Source organism: Topomyia yanbarensis, chromosome 3, assembly GCF_030247195.1.
Source record: "Topomyia yanbarensis strain Yona2022 chromosome 3, ASM3024719v1, whole genome shotgun sequence".
NCBI lineage: Eukaryota > Metazoa > Arthropoda > Insecta > Diptera > Culicidae > Topomyia > Topomyia yanbarensis.
This window is the reverse complement of record NC_080672.1, coordinates 105846301-105870576: the sequence shown is the minus strand read 5'-3', so window position 1 is coordinate 105870576 and position 24276 is coordinate 105846301. Positions and strand designations below refer to the sequence as shown.

Below are 24276 nucleotides of genomic sequence, written 5' to 3'. Positions count from 1 at the left end.
GATGTCTCTAGTTTTGACGGATAGGTATTCGGCCGTGACAGAAATATTGAGTACAGAGTGTATATTCCAGCTAACAGGGTTGAAGTCTGTGGGGTCGTTTCCGATTCGAGTCTGAAATGCGAGGACCTGCTGAAACATGAGACTGGTTGTTTCAAAGATCTTATGCTTAAGCCAGTGAAGATACTGGAGTGCAAACGTTTGCATTCAGCATCAGTCGCAGCTGACGGGAAGAAAACATACGTGAACGACTCTTATCGGGTGACCTTCGCCAGTTCTGCTCTACCTAATTACCTCCTCTTTGACAAGGCTCGTCTACCTGTTCGCCTCTTTGTGCCGCGGGTCACGAACTGTACTAATTGCAAACAATTGCGACACACAGCCTCCCATGGTAGCAATAAGGTCCGTTGTGAGAAATGCGATGGAAATTATGCGGATGGTTCCTGTAGAAGAGATGTCGAAAAGTGTCTCCTCTGTTGAGGAAACCCACATGATCTCCCGACATGTCCCACGGACAAGCAGCGCGAGGAGAATCTTATGGGTTCCCTTCAGGGGCGCAGAAATGCTTAAGATAGCTACGCGATCGGTCTTTACGAACATCTATACCAACTTGTCTACTGACGAAGGCAACTGTGATGAACCCCAGAAAGGGAACATCTTCTGCTGTGCCTAGAAGCAATAGAAAAAGGAGGAACATTTCCTCTCCCATGCTTCGTCGTAAAAGCGAGAAGGTGTCTCTTCATGACCCCCTAAAATAACTAGTCAAGGAAGTACTGGTGCAAATCCGAAGCAACTCGCTCTCGGTCTCAGAAACCTGAGCTCAACAAAGGAGTTCCCAGCACTTCCAGGAACATCAAAAACCCCAAATGTTCCCATATCTTAGCCAGAGAAGGAAAACAGCGCTGGCCTAATAAATTTCTCTGAAATTGTAGACCGTATTCTTACAGCTTTCAATATTTCTGACCTCCTTAAAAGTATCTTGATAAGCTTTCTCCCCGCAGTAAAAACATTCTTGATGCAATTCACTGCGAAATAGTAAACAGTGGAATTGCAGAAACACTATCACGAAAATCGATTCCTTTAAAATTTTAAAAATGAAATGCGATGCATTTGCACTATGAGAGACATGGCTTACTTCAGAAATAGGCCTCTTCCATGATTTTAATAGTATTCGCTTGGATCGAGAAGACTCTTACGGAGGAGCACTTTTGGGAATCAAAAAGTGCTATTCTTTCAATCGAATCGACCTCCCCTCGAAACCCGGCATTGAAGTTGTCGCTAGCCAAAACAGAACTAAAGACAAAGGCCTTTGCATTGCTTCCACCTATATCCCTCCTACAGTCCCAGTTAGCCATCGACGGCTTTGCGATATTGCGGAACTCCTCCCCGCACCGGGGCTAGTTTTGGGTGATCCCACGGTACAGCATGGGGTTGTCTTTATGGTGATAATCGATCTACCTCAATCCATGAGCTTTGCGACAACTTCAATATGACCATTTTGAACACGGGTGAAATGACACGGATTCCTGCCCCTCCAGTGCATCCGAGCGCCTTAGACCTGTCCCTCTGCTCGACATCGCTGCGGTTACATTCCATGTGGAAGGTAGCCTCTGACCCCACGGCAGCAACCATCTGCTAATCGTAATTAATATTGCTAACAGTTCAGGTCCATCTAATACAACCAATTTTTCGCATGACCTCACACAAAATATTGATGGGAAGAGCAACGCGTCCGCGATATCCGGAAAAGTAGAATCGACACAAGAGCTTCCTCCGGAGGTAGAGTACGGTTTCCTGACTGACTTGCTTCTCGATACCGCGATTCAAGCTCTGACTTGAAAGTATTCTTGAAGAACACCACGCGGCTAGCTCACCTTTATTTTTGATCTCAGGGTCGGCTACCGTTCTCGGGAGGACTCACTGTACTTACCGCTTTTAAACAATTTTTCAACTCAGGCGAATCAATATAGAAACCATCCAACAAAGAAAAAGACTCTCGTAGGAACAAAAAGAAAAGGTTTACAATTTTACAATTTATTTTTGAACGGAGTTTTAGGCGCCTAATTATTAACGTTGGGGCCCTTCGCTGATCCGACACGTGGGTGGGAGAGAGGAGGAATTGAACGTACCTGAGCCCGTTTGGCGGGCCGTCGTTGCTGTCGATGCTGCTTGGCGAACGAGGCAGTGGTTTTGGCGTCTATACTAGCGTAGCGCCGGTGCTTCCAGCGTGGGGAGAACTGATGCGCGTGGCCTTTTAGCAAACTGCGCACGCGTCCGAGATGTTACCGTCACTTGGTGCTTTCGTGGCTCCACAATGGAGTGGCGTACCGTTGTCTAACCCAGGAGCGATTCTCGTCGGCTGTGCTAGGGTACGGCGGCGGACTTCGGCGGGTGTACCGTGGGTTGATAATTTCACGATGTAGTAGCGGGTTGCCGTCTTAATGGAAACGGACTTCCGAAAAATCGTAGCGGCCAACGGTGGGACACAAGCCGAATTTTGACCGGAAAATCACTTTGAGCGGACTCGTGATATCAGGTCCGTACTGATCTAGGTTGAAAACTTCTCGCAGGATTTTATACTTTGCGAACTATACCGTTTTATAATTTCACTGAACTTACTCGCCTTAGGCCTGCATCCAAACTGACCTACCTCACTCATTATCATTTCCCATGAACCCTACGATATCCAATTCCTCTTATTCTCTCTCTCTCTCTCTCGTCCTTCTTATCTCTCTCTCTCCCTTAGCTTTTCCGGAAACAGTGGTTCTGCGGCTAAATTACTGGCACCTGACTCAACTCCACTGCGGTGCCAATCAGTCATGCAGCAACAGATTCGGCGTTAGTAAATTTTGCATTATACAGTTTGCCTATGATTAGTGCGGACTATTTTGCCGTCTTTTGCCGTTGCGGTTTTTCCGGTACAGTCAATAGCTTCAGATTGGTAACGGTTGCGGGATTATAGGTGCCTTGAGGAGTTATGACTGGTCCAGAGGGGAACACGTCTTAGGCCCCAACGCCTGGTCTGGACGTTCCGGGGTGGGTACGAAAGACCTCTTTTCAGCCCTCGAACAATACAGGCAGAATTCCCAAATTTCCCCCAACCGCTATCATTTACAATGTTTTTTTTCGCAAATTATCGACGCGTAATTATTGGTTTGAATTTTAACGGGGTTAGTGGTTAGTACAAAACTTATCCTATGTTAAACAAAAATAACAACAAATATATTTTTTCCAATTCAATTAACAAACTAACAACAATAATAATAGAGAGCCAATAACAAAAAAACTAACAAAAAAGAACAAAATCATAACTTAGATACTATAATTGAATTAATGGTGGATGGAATTATATTGTTACGAAACAGCTAAAACTTAGATCGGTAACAATTCTCCCCGTGGTAGGGTAGAAAAATTATGTAATAATTTTTCGTCTATTCTGAAACCATCGCGTATAAATTGTCCTCCGTGTCAGACCTGTGTGTGCAGCAGAGTTGCTTCAATAGAGATAAATTTAATTGTCTTTTGGCCGCCCCGATCAGACCCGCTACTAATTCGAATTGTTGCATTCTTTTCATTTTTTCATCTTTCGTATAATTTCAGATTTTTTTTATACTACTCCTTTCCATTCCTTTTTACTAGTGGGAACACAAACTACTTCCACACCATATCTCTAACTTTCCCTCTTCATTTCTTATTCTTAGTGGGAACACGAGTGTTTCTTCCTCACCGAATTTATATTCCTATCTGTAAGTTTACTATATGAAACCTACTTCGAGAACGTTTTACCTCAATCATTCTAAAACATACATCCCTTCCAATCAACAGACGCGTCTTCCATTCTCATTCGTACTGTCATTCATTCTTCTACATTCGCTCCTATTCTTGATTCTCCTAATAAATATTACTTTTAGAGACAAAAACGGATAACTGTCTCTCAAAGTCCATCACGGTATATCAAAAAGGCACAGAATGATAACTGCCTTTTTTCATTTGAAAAAGGTGCTGGTGTGAATGTCCTAGTAGGTTCATTCAGACTTATAACACTTCTTCATTAAACTAGGGTTAACTATCACCTCGATGTAATTCGAACCGCGAATTCGAATCATGAGTGCATAGTCGACCTACTGTATCGACTTTTATAGCAAAAACCTCCTAACCAATAGAGATGTAAGCCGCTCACTAGCTAGGTGGAAATTGCATTACTAATAACGTCAACAGATGACATGTCTTGTCACTGTCACTGTGAGATGGTTTTTTATGTTAACATGTAATTTTTCTTAAGATAAAAGTAGCAGTAAGAAAATAAAATTTTCGACGATTTTTCAGGACACCTGCGACAAGACAGGCTGTAGCGGTCCTTTTTGTTCATCGCTATGGGGATCGGGCACGGTAGTTCTGCGCATCAGGTGGTATTCCTCCCGCCAGCAGTATTTACCTCACGGAAAGATAATTGTAAACTAGGTTCGTTTTTGAGATTTCGCTCGGTGCAAAAACAAAATTAATAGTGAATTCTTAGTGCTCTGTCAATGAAGAGAACAACAAGGAATGCTGTATGACATATTAAAGTGAATTTGGAACAAAAAAATAAATATAGAGTAAATATATTGCCCTGGTTTGATGTGGACAGCAGGCCACTTACCCAGGTTCTTATCTTTCATCTCCTCCAAGCCATAGAAAGAGTTTCTTAGTTTTGTTTTGATTTTCGCAGGAGGGTACATAGGGCCGTGTTTTGCGTCGTACCATTTTGTGACGCTGGATTGTTTCATTTTGCGTCAGTCGGTGTTGGCCAACATTAAACGACCTTACGCATTATTTATGTTGTATGTTATATCCGGTTTTCAATCGTCAGGGGGTTTGTCCATCCTCTCTAGGGAGCTTTTTATAATCCGTGTCTTAGGAAAGCTGCTCCAAAGAAAGGAGTAAAATCAGTCATGGAATGATCCATGGGGTATAATCTGATTAAATAGATTAAAATCTTTAAACCAAAAGTAAGTAAATGGCTTCAAACAATTTCTGAAATTTTCACAATAATTCATCAGGGATTTTTGAGGGATTGTCTATAGAAGGTACTGTTGCTACTTTGGCTGTTTTTGCTGTTCATATCTCCCATGCTATAACTGTCCAATGATGTTTTTGTCGAATTCTCACCAACGTATGTCTACATGTATAGACAGATCATGGTTTGTGCTTACGCTAGTCCCTCTGTTCTCTGGTAGGACTACCTGTTTCCACCCAAACCTGTAATCATTAGGGTGATTTAGTGTGGAAACAAATTTGTTTAGGGCGCCATCAATTATTTGAAAATGAACGTGCTCATTGATTTGTTTGATAACCATTTGTTCAGAGTCAATATACCAAAAACGATCTAGATGAACAAAAAAAACTCCAACCCAAAGCGACGCCTCCTGAATCACGGTTTCTTGCATCCCCGTTGCTATATCATCATGCTGTAGTGTCATAGTCCAACAACTACACCGCGAAGACGTCACTTCTGGTATTGTACTATGTGTATCTGGACTGAATCGATAATGAAGGTTAAGTGTGATCCCTGAATGTACCTCCAACGGGCCTCGATGGAACACCGGGCAGCTAAAGTTTCTTTCTGCTAAGTGAATTAGTTTCGTTGGGTTGTTAGCTTATGTGAGCAGAAGACCATAACTCTACTATTCATCCAGGTCTCGTGAGTGTACCCCAGCTACAGCCCCGTCACTAGCGTCTGTCTAATTGAAAATTCTTCGCAAAATCAGCGCTCATTAGGATGGAAGAGGTGATCATTTTATCTTTTATTAAACAAGAATGTTCTGCAGTTTGCTTTCCTGGGGGGGAGTGAGTTTCGGCAGCACTCTCTAAGTTATCTGTCGCCGGTATCCTATCTTTATCCCTTAGATTCCAAATGCTACTCTATCACCCTCGCCAATACTTCCTCGGCTTGAGAATGTACTAAAATTATCTTCACATATATCACCAGCGTCAATCGATTGGCCACGTGAATCAGTGAACTTTATTCTTTCGACGCAATGTTAGCGCGTGTAATGACCGATAACTGGAATATAACTACTTAGTCTGGTTCCTACCATGCGCCGGCACATTGTCTTATCACTCGTAATTATCACTTTGCGCAAAGCCAGCTCTCTAAAAAAAATCAACTCTCAAATCTAAATATCTTCCTCTTATATTTTCTCTGATGAATCATTTGTATTCGTCGCTATACAGCAGCTATCAACTGCCTAAACCTCAAGCGATGGGGATTTGCAATCACTCGTGGCGTAAAAGGAATGGAAAGAAAACACGTAATGTATATTGCTTCCTTAGCTAAACAATTGAATCTATAAAAAATGCAAAAAACTCTGAAAAACTAACAAGCATCACACGGTTTCCAAAAGACAATTTGATCACTATTGTGTGTATGCCGGAATGATTCTAACACTCTACTGCGCGCCAAATCATTTAGGAGAGCAAGTTAACAGCCACGATATCAAGCACGTGACGAATTGTACACGAGTCTCCCCGAGATACGGCCAAAAATATTCCAATGGTGATTGGGATATTTTTATTTAACGAGGATCGCCAATTGAAAGTATTCTTGAAGAACACCACGCGGCTAGCTCACCTTTATTTTTGATCTCAGGGTCGGCTACCGTTCTCGGGAGGACTCACTGTACTTACCGCTTTTAAACAATTTTTCAACTCAGGCGAATCAATATAGAAACCATCCAACAAAGAAAAAGACTCTCGTAGGAACAAAAAGAAAAGGTTTACAATTTTACAATTTATTTTTGAACGGAGTTTTAGGCGCCTAATTATTAACGTTGGGGCCCTTCGCTGATCCGACACGTGGGTGGGAGAGAGGAGGAATTGAACGTACCTGAGCCCGTTTGGCGGGCCGTCGTTGCTGTCGATGCTGCTTGGCGAACGAGGCAGTGGTTTTGGCGTCTATACTAGCGTAGCGCCGGTGCTTCCAGCGTGGGGAGAACTGATGCGCGTGGCCTTTTAGCAAACTGCGCACGCGTCCGAGATGTTACCGTCACTTGGTGCTTTCGTGGCTCCACAATGGAGTGGCGTACCGTTGTCTAACCCAGGAGCGATTCTCGTCGGCTGTGCTAGGGTACGGCGGCGGACTTCGGCGGGTGTACCGTGGGTTGATAATTTCACGATGTAGTAGCGGGTTGCCGTCTTAATGGAAACGGACTTCCGAAAAATCGTAGCGGCCAACGGTGGGACACAAGCCGAATTTTGACCGGAAAATCACTTTGAGCGGACTCGTGATATCAGGTCCGTACTGATCTAGGTTGAAAACTTCTCGCAGGATTTTATACTTTGCGAACTATACCGTTTTATAATTTCACTGAACTTACTCGCCTTAGGCCTGCATCCAAACTGACCTACCTCACTCATTATCATTTCCCATGAACCCTACGATATCCAATTCCTCTTATTCTCTCTCTCTCTCTCTCTCGTCCTTCTTATCTCTCTCTCTCCCTTAGCTTTTCCGGAAACAGTGGTTCTGCGGCTAAATTACTGGCACCTGACTCAACTCCACTGCGGTGCCAATCAGTCATGCAGCAACAGATTCGGCGTTAGTAAATTTTGCATTATACAGTTTGCCTATGATTAGTGCGGACTATTTTGCCGTCTTTTGCCGTTGCGGTTTTTCCGGTACAGTCAATAGCTTCAGATTGGTAACGGTTGCGGGATTATAGGTGCCTTGAGGAGTTATGACTGGTCCAGAGGGGAACACGTCTTAGGCCCCAACGCCTGGTCTGGACGTTCCGGGGTGGGTACGAAAGACCTCTTTTCAGCCCTCGAACAATACAGGCAGAATTCCCAAATTTCCCCCAACCGCTATCATTTACAATGTTTTTTTTCGCAAATTATCGACGCGTAATTATTGGTTTGAATTTTAACGGGGTTAGTGGTTAGTACAAAACTTATCCTATGTTAAACAAAAATAACAACAAATATATTTTTTCCAATTCAATTAACAAACTAACAACAATAATAATAGAGAGCCAATAACAAAAAAACTAACAAAAAAGAACAAAATCATAACTTAGATACTATAATTGAATTAATGGTGGATGGAATTATATTGTTACGAAACAGCTAAAACTTAGATCGGTAACAGACTAAACGCGTACCAGACGCGAACTCTCGCGGGCGTTCTCCCAACCCATGGTGGGACAAAGAGTGCTCAGACATATAGGCCACCGCCTATAAGATCTTCCAGAATGACGGGTTACCAGCCAGCTAACGACAGTACGCGATGACAGAAACGCGGATGAAGAGTTTAATAAAAGCCAAAAAAAACGTAACTACTGACGCCGGTTCGTCGACGGGCTAACGAGAGAAACATCGATGAGTACTCTTTGGGGCACGGCCAGGCGCTTACGAAACCGAAACAGCAGTAACGAGAGTGTGGAATATTCAAATCGTTGGATATTCCATTTTGCCAAGGTTTGTCCGGATTCCGCCGTGGCATAGAAAATCTACCGCGTCCCCTCGCGATAACGCGAACGAGGCACCGTTTTCGATGGTGGAGTCTCACTTGATCTCTTGTCATGTAACAATGAAGTCCCAGGGCCAGACACAATCAAATTTAACTTGTTAAAGAATCTGCCAGACTCTGCCAAGAGACGCTTGTTGAATTTATTTAATAAGTTTCTTGTCCCTCATGACTGGAGGCAAGTGAAGGTCATCGCCATCCAAAAACCAGAAAAACCAGCCTCCGACCACAACTCGTATCGATCGATTGCAATGCTGTCCTGTATCCGAAAGTTGTTCGAAAAAATGATCTTCTTTCGCTTCGACAATTTGGTTGAAGCAAATGGCTTAGTGTTAGATACACAATTTGGTTTCCGCAAAGGCAAAGGATCGAACGATTGTCGTGCGTTTCTCTTAACAGAAATTCAAATAGAATGCTAGAAAAAAGCAGTTGGCATCAGTTTCCTAGATATTAAGGGGGTTTTTGATTTAGTTTCTATCAAAATTCTTTCTGAGAAGCTGCACCAGCATAGTGTTTAGCCGACTCTAAATAACTTTTTGCTAAGCTTGCTGTCTGAAACACACATGCATTTCTCGCATGGTGATTTATCAACATCACGAATTAGCTACATGGGTCTTCCCCAAGGCTCATATTTAAGCCCCCTTCTCTACAACTTTTACGTGAATGACATTTACGAATGTCTTGTCAGTTCCTGCACGCTAAGACAGCTTGCAGATGACGGCGTGATCTCTGTTACAGGTCACAAAGTCGCAAGGACCATTACAAGATACCTTGGACAATTTGTCTGCTTGGGCCCTCCAGCTGGGTATCGAGTTCTCCACGGAGAAAACTGAGCTAGTCGTATTTTCAAGAAAGCGTGAACCAGCGCAACTACAGCTTCGATTAATGGGTCAAACTATTGCTCAGGTTTCAACTTTCAAATTTCTCGGGGTCTGGTTCGACTCTAAAGGTACCTGGAGATGTCATTTTAGGGATCTGAAACAGAAGTGCCAACAAAGGATCAACTTTCTCCGTACAATAACCGGAACATGGTGGGGTGCCCAACCAGGAGACCTGATCAGGCAGTACCAAACAACGATTTTGTCGGGGATGGAGTATGGGAGTTTCTGTTTCCGCTCCGCGGCGAACATACATTTCATCAAACTAGAGCAAATCCAATATTGTTGTTTGCGTATTGTTTTGGGTTGCATGCACTCGACACATACGATGAGTCTAGAAGTGCTGGCGGGCGGCCTTCCGCTGAAAAAATCGATTTTGGAACCTCTCATATCGATTGCTCATCCGATGCGATATCTTGAACCCGATAGTAATTACAAATTTCGAAAGGCTTGTCGAGCTCAATTCTAAAACCCGACTAATGTCGTTGTACTTCGATTACATGGCACAAAATACCAATCTTTCTTCATATTATCTCAACCGTGTCAATCTCCTTCATGCTTCTGATTCAACTGTATTCTTCTACACATCCATGAAATACGAGATTCGTGGAATCCCGGATCACATACGTCTGCAAGTCATCCCAAGCAAATTTCGAGAAGTCAACTGTAACAAGATGTTTTAAACCGACGGATCAAGCCTCGACGGCTGCAGTGGCTTCGGTAAATTTCGTCAAAACCTCACCGACTCATTCAAACTCAATGATGCTGCTTCAGTTTACGTCGCAGAACTTGCTGCTATTCAGTATACTCTCGGGATCATTTATACTTTGCCCACCAATTATTACTTTATTGTCTCGGATAGCCTCAGCTCAATCGAGGCTCTCCGTTCAATGAAACCTAGAAAGCACATTCCAAATTTTCTGGGGTAAATACGGGAGCTACTGAGTGCTCTATCTGACAAATCTTTCCAGATTACCTTCGTGTGGTCCCCTTCTCATTGCTCCATTCCGGGCAATGAGAAGGCGGACTCCTTAGCTAAGGTGGGTGCGCTAGAAGGTGACGTTTATGAAAGACCAATTTGCTTCAGCGAATTTTTCAGTAGGTATTACTCAACAGAGAACCCTCGAAAGTTGGCAAACATCATGGAGCAATGGTGAACTAGGAAGGTGGCTACATTCGATAATCATCCCTAAGGTATCGAGGAAACCTTGGTTCAGGGGGATGGATGTGGGTCGGGATTTAATTCGCGTGATGCCTCGGCTCATGTCCAATCACTACACGCTGGACGCTCATTTCCGACGTATTAAGCTCGCGGATAGCGGTATCTGCGCTTGTGGCATCCACGGTTATCAGGCATCGGTTATCACGATATTGAACATATTGTCTGGGCAAGCGCCGAGTACTGTTCTGCCAGATCTCAACTATTGAATTCTCTGCAAGCCCGAGGAAGGTCACCCAATGTCCCGGTTCCAGATGTACTGGCAAACCGCGATCTCCTCTATATGTCCATCATATACACCTTCTTAAAAATCATCAATATCTAGATATAATTGCCAACGATGGTTTGATGCGACTTCAAGACGATACAAAACATCTCTGTCGAATGACCCAACAAACACGAGACCTACAGCACAACATCGCACGCGCAACGCGGTGTGTTGCCGATCCGCATCTGAGCCGTACTACAAAATCGTCTGGAGGAACCCCTGTCGACACGAGGAAGACCGTTAGCTGTAAAATTTCTTTGGTTTCATTATATAAAAACAAAATAATATTGTCTCCTAATTTTAAGAAATTCTAAAAGTAAAACAGAGAAAAAAATGGTACCTTCAACCTAACGCAAACAAGCCTTATCAAATAAATTGAATAAAAAAAAGGGTTAAGTCGCCGGGAAACTCTAAACTTGCTCATATGGCCCGACTCCATAATTTTCTAATATTTCTTCCATTAACTCATTGCTCGTCTTTGAGTACTATGGCTCTTAATATTGAAAAATACTTCACACATTCCAGTCCCTTGAAAATTAAATGTCGTTACAACATGAAAAAGGAAAAAAATGACTCACTCTTAGTCACTAATAAAGCAGAAGCAAAAAAATCGCTACGCTATAGCAGACTATAGGCACCAGTGAATCAAGCAAGCTTTTGTTCTATATCAGTGCACAAACAAACACGAGGTCGAATTTAATAACACCAGAATCAAGACCCCCGTGCATATGGAAAACAACATGGTGGACGTGCGTATCCATGATTTGGCCCCGCGCACTAGGGAAGATTACATCTAACGAATCATGTCGCAATATGGAGAAGTAGAATCTATTACGAATGACACCTGGAGAATTTTTTTTACCGGCATTCCCAACGGCGTTCGTATTGTGAGGATGCGAGTGACTAAACCAATACCTTCTTATATGACTATCGAATGCAAATCCCCGAAGGAAGGCCTATAAGCAAACAACGCTAATCACTTATCCTGAGCAGACCTCAAAATACCAATTCTGTAACCATACAGCCCACTACGAAAAAACATGCGCCGAAGCAACTAGTCAAAATTCATCTACTACAGCCAACTCTAACAAGCAGCCACCGACACCTTCAGATAAACCAAAACAGTGATCCAGATAACTAATAATGCAGGTACAACGACCACGACAACCGCTCCCAAACCAATAACCAAGCATCGCCAATAAAGAAGCAAATACCGATGAAGACGGATTTACAACGGCGACCCGTAAGAACAAAAAACAAATAAGAACCTCTGATCGTGAACAGTATGTAAGCAGTACCGATGATGACTGAATGACCCCCAAGCGGTTTCACCGCCAAGGAAAAGGATATCAACACGCAGCAGCAAACTTCGTCAACAAGATCTGGCAGACCGACATTCTTAGCCTTTTTTTGTTTTTACTTATTGTAAAAAATTAAAAGACCCACGGCTCAGTTGTGCTAACGCATTGAGCCGTTTCAAATAAGTATTTAGATTAAAAAAAGACATATTACTAAGATCAGATTATCTACCAAGACATACCCCCTGATCTTTTCCCTTTCTTACTAACACAATTTCTTTCCCGTGATGCTCGTGGAGATGCAGAGGTAGTCTCGGTCTCTATCAACAGTGAGTGTCGAACTAACATTCCTTTACCTTCCCCGGACGTGATCGTGACCGGCATCGTTTATGAAAACGTTGGGTCAGTGGAACATGCGCTGCGCAGTGGAAATGATATACTCCATTTGATTTTTACTCAATCGGTCACTCACGAAGTGCAATTACGGTCAGACTACCTAACCTGCGCTCAGCTATAGCAAAGCTGAAAAAGTCAAGGCTCTCGAGTTGTGGTGCATGTCGCACCTACCATTCGACGAGTCCAGCTACTATAAAGTATTCGTTATGTTCGTACCAATAAACAACCAAACTAATCGCTTAAAGAGAACCAAGTAGTAAATATACGTGAATATTAACGAAGCTCCAAGGACCTTCACATAACCCTCCGGAAGTTGAGGTACCGGTACCCTACACTGGTAGCCGCTGGTCCTCGAAGATGGCTTGGCTTAAGTTTCAAATTAAAGTGGCTTTCAGGGCAAAAGTTTAGTTAGGCATGGAGATGTTCCCAGCAAGCTCGACCTCACTGTGCTAAAAATCTCCTGATCTACCAAGAAATTTGAAGTTACGAATAAAATTCAGGATATGGATACGAAGATATACAAGAGAAAGTATACACAAAATAGCTCCATCTCTAAAATAGATACATGAGATATCTGTAAAGTTTCAGCGAGATTTAACCAGCTGCTACTAAGGCCAAGGTGCACTTAATTTTTTATACAGAAAACGCAATGAGACCAAGCCGAAGATTGCGCTGAGAGATGTCACAATTCGATATACTGGCAACTCAAAATCGACAGGTGCACAGTGAAAGATACAAATTGTGATGGTAGTCAGAACCAACAACTTTCTAGTGATTGGCTGAGCCATAGTGGACCGGACGATGCGCCTGTTGAGGACTTATCAGAAACTAGAAAGATATTTTGGGTTCCAGGTGGGGAATTCCAAAGCCCCAGGTAAAATTCGTACTCGCCCATCTAGACTTCACAAATATGGAGATCAGCAAAATAAACGTTTCTTCCATTATCCATATACTTCGAATCAACACCATTACGTTCAAAATTATAGGAAAATCATTCATTATACCTGTCACATTGGTTCCCTCGTGGGTGTGATCCATATCCGGTCCGGTTTTCTCCGTTGGCGTAGGGCCCGAATGACGTGCCCACGACAGTATGGCATTCCCATAGTTCTGCCAACCACACCATCCACTTTCGAAGTCACACCTGCCACCGAATGGGATTTTGTCTGCGAGTAGAAGAATAATGATTAATCGTTTAGTTCGTTTCGAAAACATTCTTTTTTCGAAGACTACGTCAACGTTTAACTGACGAACATACCGCAATTAAGAGTCTCATCTTCATCCTCATCACAATCGACGGTAATGTCACAAATATTTGGCGTTTTAATGCAAACAGGAACCTGAAATTCAGAACAAAATATAGTTATTATTCAGAAGCAAAAAGGATGCGACGGCCTAAGATAATACCTTGTTAGCGGTGCAGCGAACCTGCGAGTAGCTACAGTTGTTAGTGTTCATCGAATCCGGGAAGCAGTTAACCATCCGCAGATTGTCAATGCTGACATGTCCTCTGGCCTGTCCCCCGAGACGATTAGGAACCACTTCGAACAGGATCTTAAAATCCTTCGATATCCGATCGATTCGGAATGTATTCAACTGCCACCGTCGCAAGTCGTTACCCATGATCTCCGCCGGGACCCACGAAGACTCGTGGTTCCCGATCGTTTCGATCACAATTCGCAAACTACCGTACCCCATCGAACTTTGGTGGGTCAACATCTCCAGGTAGCAATTCTCCCGGGTGGCGGCAAATACCGGCGATGTCAGTATTTGCGGGGTACTATTTACGGTTAATCGGAGATGCAGAAAGTGCCCATTGGCATCGCTTAGCACGTCAGCAGCTGGACCTGGCATCATACCGGTACGGTTCGATTCCGTCAAATTGGCACCGGTTACCACCTGGAATCCGTTCTGATCATGTTCGTCCCACGTCCAAGCGCACTCGGTTTCGAAGTTACACTTCACCCCTAGGATGTCGTCTATCTCGGCGCGGTCGATCATCGTATTGTGCCAGCGCTGGGAGACGGGGAAGAAAGAAGAATTTGTTATAGAATGTAGATACATGTTTTTAGATGTAGGTAAATAGATACAAATAGCAGATGGTGTAAAATCCAGGATAAGAATTAGATTAGATTACATTAGATTAGATAGAAGTTGTCTTCTGCAAGGCCCTTCTTTTCGTTTAAACAGAAACTAGGGTGGCTCTAATTTTGGTAATATTCAAAAATTTTAGTTGTTCAAGATAGAACATGACTGTCTTCGATGAAGTTTTAGAATAAAACATTTTAGACAAATTTGTTGAAGATACGCAAGCTCTATCTGTTAGACTTTTCATTGCTCGAGAGATTCAATTGTAAACAATAGAGTGTTCTTTAAAACAACGGTTTTATTTCGATTACTTTTGTAGTTTTTTATTACAATAAAGTGCATAAAAGCATGTACCAACTTTCAATTTTTTTTCGATTCCAAGTTCTGAGAACTATTACATAAAAAATATAACTTTTTCAAATAGTGTTATCTTCGATTAGAGCACACAACATTAAATAGGGTAAGGTGGGGTAAATCCGACCTAGTAAAAGGTTTTGGCTGTAAAATGCTCATTTTACATCGGATCAAGTCGTTTAATATACCAAATTAAAGGTTAGACTCCTGGGCAACTTTGTATTTATAGCATTTTATTCGGATCTTGGGAATATTTAGAGATACAAGTGTTTTACGAAAATGTTCATTTTTGCTGTTGGTGGGGTAAACCCAACCCTCTATGTTTTTGGTTGATTTAGTGCAGATATTACCCAAATTTTATGGTTTTGCCTTTCTCATATAAAGAAAGGCTATGCAATCACTGTAAAAATCGACTTTTTAACCGAGGCCCGGAGGGTCGAGTGTCATACACCATTCGATTCAGTTCGTCGAGATCGGCAAATGTCTGTGTGTGTATGTATGTGCGTGTGTGTATGTGTGTGTATGTGTGTGTATGTGTGTGTCATTTAAACTCACACAATTTTCTCAGAGATGGCTGAACCGATTTTCGTAAACTTAGTTTCATCTGAAAGGTATAACGCTCCCATAAGCTGCTATTGAATTTTGAGCTGATCCGACTTCCGGTTCCGGAGTTACGGGTTGAAGAGTGCGGTCACACAGCAAATTCCCATATAAACTGGTACCATCATGATGTTCAAATGATGTAAAACATATTAAAATTGATGTAACATTACTCTAGTTTGCGGGTCTGGATCACTAATGATCAATTAAAGCAGCTTTGACCACATTGGCCACCTATGACGGTTCGTGACGCCCCCGGGGAACCCGCCTAGTTCCTAAGCTAATATCACACCCATTCCCCAACGAATTCTCTAACGATTTTTACAAACTTGATTTCAAATGAAAGATACAGTAATACCGTTGACTGCTGCTGAATTTCATTCGGTTCTGACCCTTGCTTCCGGAGTTACGGGGGTGTTAGTAAGGATACATTGGAATTTCCCATATAAATCGGTACAATCGTAATACCTCAGAGGCTAAAAACTATTGAAATGGTCACCAGATTACTTCTAATAGCAGATCTAGATCACTGATTTCCAATCAAACATTCTTTGAATATATTGTCCACTATCGACGATTCCGGAAGTCCGGAATTCCGGGCATATTTCACAATTAAAGTCACATCGGTTCTTCGGTGATTAATGAACCGATTTTCTCAAACCAAGTCTCAAATGGAAGGCAAAATATGCAGTTGAGTATTGCGTCGCCGCCCCTCCCCCCGCCTTGCCCTTACACCTTCCTCCTTCATCACTCCCCTCCCCTTGGACCACCCTCACGCCCGCATTTTATTCATCCACCCCGTATACCGAAATAAGATGAAGGATTTCTGACGCATCCTCCACTCCCATTCTACTAACCCCCTATTCCCTCCACTTTCAAACCCATTCCACCAACATTTCAAAATATAATCCCATGAAGATAACATTGAACTCATGCTGATTAAGCTAATTAAATATTATATATTATAGGTTATGCAATTGCTCCAAAAACCGACTTTCTAACCGAGGCCCGAAGGGCCGAGTCTCATATAACATTCGACTCAGTTCGCCGAGATCGCAAAATATCTGTGTGTATGTATGTGTGTGTATGTGCGGATTTGTTAACAAAATGTCCACATCGGTTTCTCGGAGATGGCTGAACCGATTTTTACAAACAAAGTTTCAAATGAAAGGTATAATATTCCCATAGGTTGCTACTGAATTTCATTTTCAACCGACATCTTGTTCCGGATTACGAGTTGAAGAGTATGGTTACAAAACAAAATTTGTTGATTTGTCCACATCGGTTTCTCGGAATTTTCTGAACCGATTTTGACAAACTTGATTTTAAATGAAAGGTCCATCAGCTGCTGTTGAATTTTGTGTGGATCCGAGTTCTGGTTCCTGAATTACAGGGTGATACGTACGATCACGCAGCAAATCCCGATTCTAACGAATTCTGCGATGAATGTAAAATGGTGATTTTTTTTCCAAAATGTAAACACAACTGTTGAATTTGTAGATCTATGTCACCAACAGTCATTCAAAGTCTCTTTGGCCACACTGGCCACTGGCCACACACCATCGACGGATCCGGAAGCATCCAAATTCAGAATAACGGTTAAATTGGTTTCTCAGAAATGGCAGAACCGATTTGATCAACTTAGTCTCAAATGAAAACTGATATTAAATTCCATCTCCATCCGACTTCCAGCTCCAGAGCTACGGGTTGTGGAGTGCGATCACAGAGAAAACTCCGATTCAAACCGATATCGCGATGAATGCAAAAAGGTGCTCTTATATATACTTACCAAGTGTAATAAGAATGAAAGACATTTCCATAATGTTATATTGTACGAACCAGCTATTAAATCATAGTTTGTAGAAATGAGAAAGGCACAATTGCACCTCTAGGTGGATTAAAACAGGTTTTCAATGATAAATCAATGAATGTTGTGTTATTAAATTGTAACATGAAGAAAATAGAGTTTAATGTCAATCTTGGAATGCTAAAATCACGAGCAGTAGCACGTAATGATATTCTTATTTGCATCGGAGCAATTGCTTGACGAATACTATAATCATTACGTTTTTGTGTCTTTCGTTTGTAATTATGAACCATTTTTCATAAAAATAATATAAAATAACAAAAAAAATATATTTCAATTTGATAAATAAACAAAAAAGCGGTCGGATTTACCCCTCTATTTAGAGAGGTCGGATTTGCCCCCCCCCCCGCGTCATTTTTCATTACGATGCAATTAAAAAAAGTTATGAAAAAGGTTGAACCAAATTCATCTACGCACTTTGTAGGACTTTAATCAAAGAATTTAAATCCACTTACTTTTTTTATGCAATCACTTTAACAATCAGAAATATCCTGTAGGCAATAATGCACAAAAGTCAAATCAAAAGTTGTAAAAACACACTTTTTGTCGTTTGAGCATCTCAATGTAGATTAATAAAATGCTGTTATGCCACCATTATGATTATTTTAGATGCTCTATACGACTCCATTGATATTAGTTCGCGTAGTGCTGCTGATTTTCGGTAACAGAGGGGGGTCGGGTTTACCCAACGGTCGGATTTGCCCCACCTTACCCTACAGTTCCTGTCATATGAATTATCATGTCTTCTAGTATAGATTACCAAAACATGGCATTTTCCTGTTCTACTGTAAAAAATTGTAAATGGCGGTTTTAGGACTTTGAATATACATCCTGCATTTGATTGTTGGTAGTTCATGATGGAGAAACGCGAATAACTCATAAAAAGGGCATAATTTCACTAATTAAACAAAATTTCAAATATCTTGAAAACTATTTAATTTTGGAAGGATTTCGTTAAACACGTTTTAATTTTAAATGACATTTTGAATCATTTTCCGTAATAAAATTACAGTTTTGTCTGTTAATTATTATGTAATTTGAAAACAGGAATGAAGTTATTGTTAGAAAAGCTATTTTACTGATAAGTTCTGCATGATGCAATGACATTTAGAATATTTCCTTTCTTTTAATGATTTCGTTAACAGAATAAAATTAAAAGTGAGCTTTTTTGTAATTAAATTTTTTAACAATATTTTTGCTTTCGTAAAAAATGCCACACGCTTCTCAGTGTACATATTTTCGCGCTAAACTATTTATTTCCTTTAACTGATTCTCGGATGGTTAATCTGTACAAAATACGGTAAACGAACAAAAATTTTAACGGTAATATATACAAAAACTTTCTTTTTGAGAAATTGCTTTTTAGTCAAAATATTCTAATTGCAAGGGGAAATCATGGAGGTTCTTAAACCGAATACAACTACAAACTTTTATTCGAATCGGCGATGGTCACCTTTCATGAGGCTACTTGTTCATGGAATCTCTCTACTGTAATAAAACGCTAATAATTTTTTTGGATCAACTCAGACCATTTTACCTAAATTCATTGTTGGGCTTAAAATTTCATATAAAAATCTTAAACACTGCGTAGTAGCAAACATCTGAAACCATTTTCATATATTTTGGTTATTTTTGTTTCATTCAAACATTTAAGTTGCTTTAAAAATAAGTTAATGTTGAGCTTTTTGACACAGATTTCTGATAGAGTCTTAGTGTGGCATGGGGAGCAAGTAACTTCGGGTTCTATAAAATATGCAGTCATGGGCGCCCTAACTTAGAGTTACTTTCGATAAAAAATGATAAAGCAACATAACACAAAAGTGTTTAATGTTTTAATCAAATGTTTTCTAAAATAGACACATTATAATGACAATTGGAAAGAACACAGGGAATTTGAAAACTAGGAATAAACGATATTACGTTGCGTTTGTCATTTGCATTTGAATAACTTAAACCGTAGTTAGCAATGAACTGACAGAATAAAAATATGGTACTCTGACCTTCATAGTTACACGATGCTGTTTGAGAGTTAAGAGAACCGTGGTTAAGAAAGAGGAATGATGAATTAAAGAGGTTTTACCGTGCTCCGATAGGACATTGTTTAGACCAGAAAAAAGTTAAGCATATAAGTTTGTTATATTTTCCAGGTGTTCTTTGAGAAGGGTCAATAAGCATGTTGTCAAAATTCACTTTGAAAGAAAATACCGGACAAACCGTAACTCGCCGACAATGGAAGTTACCAGTTTATGAAAGAGAAAACTTTTCTCTTTCTTCTGTTGCTATGATTCATAATCGGCGACTAATGGTTTGTCCAGAATTTCCTCTCAAAGTGAACTTTGACAGTTGGCCCTTCTCAAAAAACACGCGAGATAATAAAATTTTATGTCTTATTTCCTAACAAACTGAAAATAACATATTGATAGCATACAAAATCGATGTTTATCCGTGGGGGTCCACTAGACTGCCCAGAAAAATAATGAATTTTTGAAAACGCAATCGGCCCACACCTGATTCGATTCCTAGTCCCACCAGGAGTACTTGCATCAAATTTGAAGCAAATCGGACAAGTCTAGCTACCGGACCAACGTGCCTGAAGTTTGTATGGGATTTTTCGACAATTTACTTTACCGAATACTTAAGTAAATTTTACAATTTACTTGGAGAAAACCTACTAACTCGCATTTTTGTCGCTAGGTGGCAATGCATGTATCGTATTATCACTGTAAGTGAAAATAAGAAATATTATTTAATTATCTACAACTTTGTCGAAGACTGCTAGTGAATCCGGCTTTGCTAAAAGAAGTTATTAAACTTTTAACGAAGTGATGTCTGAGTCAGTTTTGCATGGGGCCTAGCAGTGCATGGTTGTGTATCAGTACTCGATTCCCACGAACTATGAATTTTTGTGAAATAATCGATAGGTTTAGCCTAATAGTATGTTCAAAAGAATTATAAGACATAATACGAGTTATGTTCTGGTTGAAAAATTTTAGTTCCAAATGTGACCGCATAGAGGGCGCCAACACTAACTTTTCATAGAAGAGAGATAGAATATAACGATGTTCGGAAGAATTATTGCAAAATGCCTGTTCTACAACTTTGTAGAAGACACCTAATTTCTATCTCTTTCCGTTGAAAAGTTATTGTTAGCGTCCTCTATGTGGTAAAATGTGGAACTAAAATGATCTAACCAAAACACTGCCCGTATCATTTACTACAATTCTTCTGAACATACCATAGAGCTAAATCTAATGGTTATTTCACAAAAATGTTTAATTCGCGCGAATAGAGGTACACAACCATGCACTGCTAGGCTCCATGCAAAACTGACTCAAACATCACTTTACTAAAAGTTTAATAACTTCTTTTAACAAAGCCGAATTCATTAGCAGTCTTCGGCAAAGTTGTAGACAATTAAGTTATCTTTCTTATTTTTACTTAAAGTGATAATACGATACATACAATGCCACCTAGCGGCAAAAATGCGAGTTAGTGGGTTTTCTCCATGTGAATTGTCGAAAAATCCCATACAAACTTCAGGCACGTTGTTCCGGTAGCTAGACTTGTCCGATTTGCTTCAAATTTGGTGCAAGTACTCCTGGTGGGACTAGGAATTTAACCAGGTGGGCCGATAAGGGTCATTTTTTTCCTGTCACTCTAGGGTCCACAGGATGATTTCTAAGGGGTCCGTGGTACGAAAAAGGTTGAGAACCTCTGGATTACACCATTTGACCGCGAATTATATCCTGGTGATGCAATCTACCAAATACAAATGGCAAGACGGCAATAAAATTCAACGTGTTAAGTTGAACCGGAGTTTCACTGCGAGCAAAAATGGTACACGTTTTAAAAAATCAAAACCGGTTTAAATAGCAGTAAGAGCAGAAATAAAATAATTAAACCTTAGCGCAAAAATGAGTTAAAAAGATGCATAACTTTTGCCCCGAGAGGAGAAATAATATATTTTTATCCGAATATAAATTTGAGAAATTATTTATCACAAATCAATGAAAACCAATGGTCAATAGACATCGAAACTTCGTGATTAGTGCTATTTTGATATCCAAGATGGCGACTTCCAGTTACATGGAAACAGAGAGAACCATCATCAATATGGATGTCATTTGAAACAGGATGGTCAGTCTACATCGAAAATTGCTGATAACGGTCATTTTGAAATCCACGACAGCGACTTCCGGTGTCATTTAAAAGATAAAGGGTAGTCAGTAGACATCGAAGATTGATGATTAACGCCATTTTGAATTCCAAGATGGCGACTTCCAGTTACCACAAAACAGTGGAAACCATCGTAAAGAATCAAGATCAAAATCATGCGAATAATTTAAAAAAATAACTGATACGCTTCCTCTAATGTCATGCTGGATATATTACGATGGCTAATTGTGAAGCAAATTATTTTGCTACTCGACAATGTTGTTAATTTTTAAAAATATGAATGGAAATATATTTATGTGATCGAGTTGGGAGGAGAAGTGATGTGTATAAGTACCAAACCCAAAAACGCGTTTAATGCAAGAACAATACAATTTTTAGTGCATCACAGATTTCCTTGTAGTACAAGGAATTTTTTTTTCAATTCTATGCCTATATAAATTAAACTTGCAGCGTCATTAGGGGAGATCAAAACAATATTTATTACACACATAAAAACTGTTTCGTAGAAGGATTTTATGGATTTTTATATCTTTTTATTTTTATTATTATTTTTCTATGTAATAATACGAGATTTGTAGTTGTTTCTCTTCATTGAATTGCACTTAGATACATTGAGTTACAATGGATTTTTGTTACTTATTTATTAAAGTTATAAACAGTATTAAAAATGCCCACAGAAGTCAGAGCTACGCACGACTTCTAATGTCAAAATATTTCGTAGGTTCCTAGCGTGATGAACCTATACACGCGTTTCATGTTTCTGATACATGTGATGCGTTTTTCATCAAACGCTTCCAAAGCACGGGCAGACTCAACTGAGTTTGCACCTACTGAAAGGTGGGGGATAGTTGGATATTTTGATGGGTCAGAAGATTGAATTATGTTGGATCAGGTGCAGTTTTGATTTGTTTTCAAAAATTTGTGAAGCTATTCTGAAACGATCCTTGGTAATGCCATCTCACCAGAAGAAAGTACTGATTGGTATTTATTTTTATCACAGGTTTTCAAGTATTAATATTTTATATCTACCAAATTCTTTAGGGCAAGTTCAGTAGCGTTGTATTTTATATGGAGTTTTAAAAGTACAACTGTTTCGTTATTTCGAACAGTTTTTTTTTTTAATTTTTTAATTTTTTTTGATTGCCTACCACATTTCCCCACACCAAAGTACTCATACAAGTGCCCCCTGGTAGTGGATGCAACTTGTCTCAGCCCAAAAACAATGGCAAGAAAACAAATAAAACAAACTGAGCTGAGACAGACATTTATATCTATCTGATGTGCAATTAAAATAAGATAATTAACTAAGGTGGAATCCCAGTGGAAATAGATTTCCTGTTAAGGGATCCACATTATAAATTAAATTAAAGTTAAGTTAAATACTGCTGACGGATGTTTACATTAAATTACAAAACAATACCATTACTTAAATATTTCGTTAAGCCTATGTTTAAAGTATTGTTTCAATCTAGCCTTAAATATGGTACGATTGTCGATTCTCTGCATGTCAAGTGGAAGTGCATTAAATTTCGTAGGTCCAATAAAAAGAATCCGCTTTTGGCCAAAGTTTGTGGCTGCTCGAATGCGTTGCAAGTTACTATTTCGACGTGTTGAACGAGAATGTGTTAAAGTTGTAAAATGTATTTTATGCTGCGCGATGGAGTTATGTAGATTCTCGTATATGAATAATAGTGTTTGTACGTCACATAAGTGGGCTATGGGTAAGATATTGTGGGCACTTTCAGAGTATAACAACAAAGTCGAATATAAAAGTGATTTTTTAAATATAATGCTGAGGGATCTGTTTTGTAGTGTTTGTAGTTTTTTAAGGTGAGAGCTCGCTGCTCGCCCCCATACCGATACTAAGTAGTTAAGTTGTGAATGAAAGTATGCAAAGTAGTAGTTCAACAGAGCTCGCTGGGGAACAAATGCTTTAACTCTCCATCAAATACCACAAGAGGATGCCACACGCTTTTCGATAAATTTTATGTGGTGTGTCCAGGATAACGTAGGATCTAAGTGTATACCCAAATATTTGAAACAGTCAACATTTTCAATTGTACAGTCTCTAAGTTTGGGATGATGATGTGTTGGTAAAGTTTTCCGTATGCATCGAAAGATCATGTACTTAGTTTTAGAAAGGTCTAGTGATAATAAATTTGCTTTAAAATATTGGTCGAGAACACCTAGATCGTTATCCATCGAGTTAATAATAGTATTGACATCATTGTTGGGATAAAACAGCGCTGCGTCATCAGCAAACAGTCTAGGAGTTCCGGTAAGCCTCAAGTTACCTAGGTCATTAATATACAACAGAAATAACAAAGGTCCTATATTACTACCTTGAGGGACACCGATTCCAATGGGAGCAAGGCTACTACGTGCACCATCCACAGATACAAATTGCTTTCTATTCGTGAAGTAACTATGAATAACAGAATGAGCAATGCCCCTGATACCGTAACATTCCAGCTTGACCAGCAGTATTGTGTGGTCCAATGTGTCAACTGCTTTTTTAAGGTCTAGAAATAGGGCACCAACAATGTTTTTACGATCCACTTCGCTCATTATTAGATCAACTAATTCAATTATAGCAGTTTGGGTGCTGGAGCCTTGTCTAAACCCATATTGG

The 24276-nt window shown here is 40.2% G+C and overlaps 1 protein-coding gene and 1 long non-coding RNA gene across 2 annotated transcripts in view; one reads left to right on the top strand and one right to left on the bottom strand.

Annotated features, from left to right (window-relative positions):
* LOC131692842 (tyrosine-protein kinase receptor) overlaps positions 1–24276 on the bottom strand; it is an 87925-nt gene that overhangs the window by 22264 nt on the left and 41385 nt on the right. The window contains exons 3-5 of the mRNA XM_058980163.1: positions 13967–14575; positions 13818–13899; positions 13564–13725 (exon numbers count right to left, since the gene is read on the bottom strand). Coding sequence (XP_058836146.1) covers positions 13564–13725; positions 13818–13899; positions 13967–14575 — 853 coding nt within the window. The remainder of the gene's footprint in view (positions 1–13563; positions 13726–13817; positions 13900–13966; positions 14576–24276) is intronic.
* LOC131692844 (uncharacterized) lies at positions 4119–4635 on the top strand. Its single transcript, XR_009306077.1, has 2 exons — positions 4119–4264; positions 4324–4635. It is a non-coding gene; the product is annotated as an uncharacterized LOC131692844 (long non-coding RNA).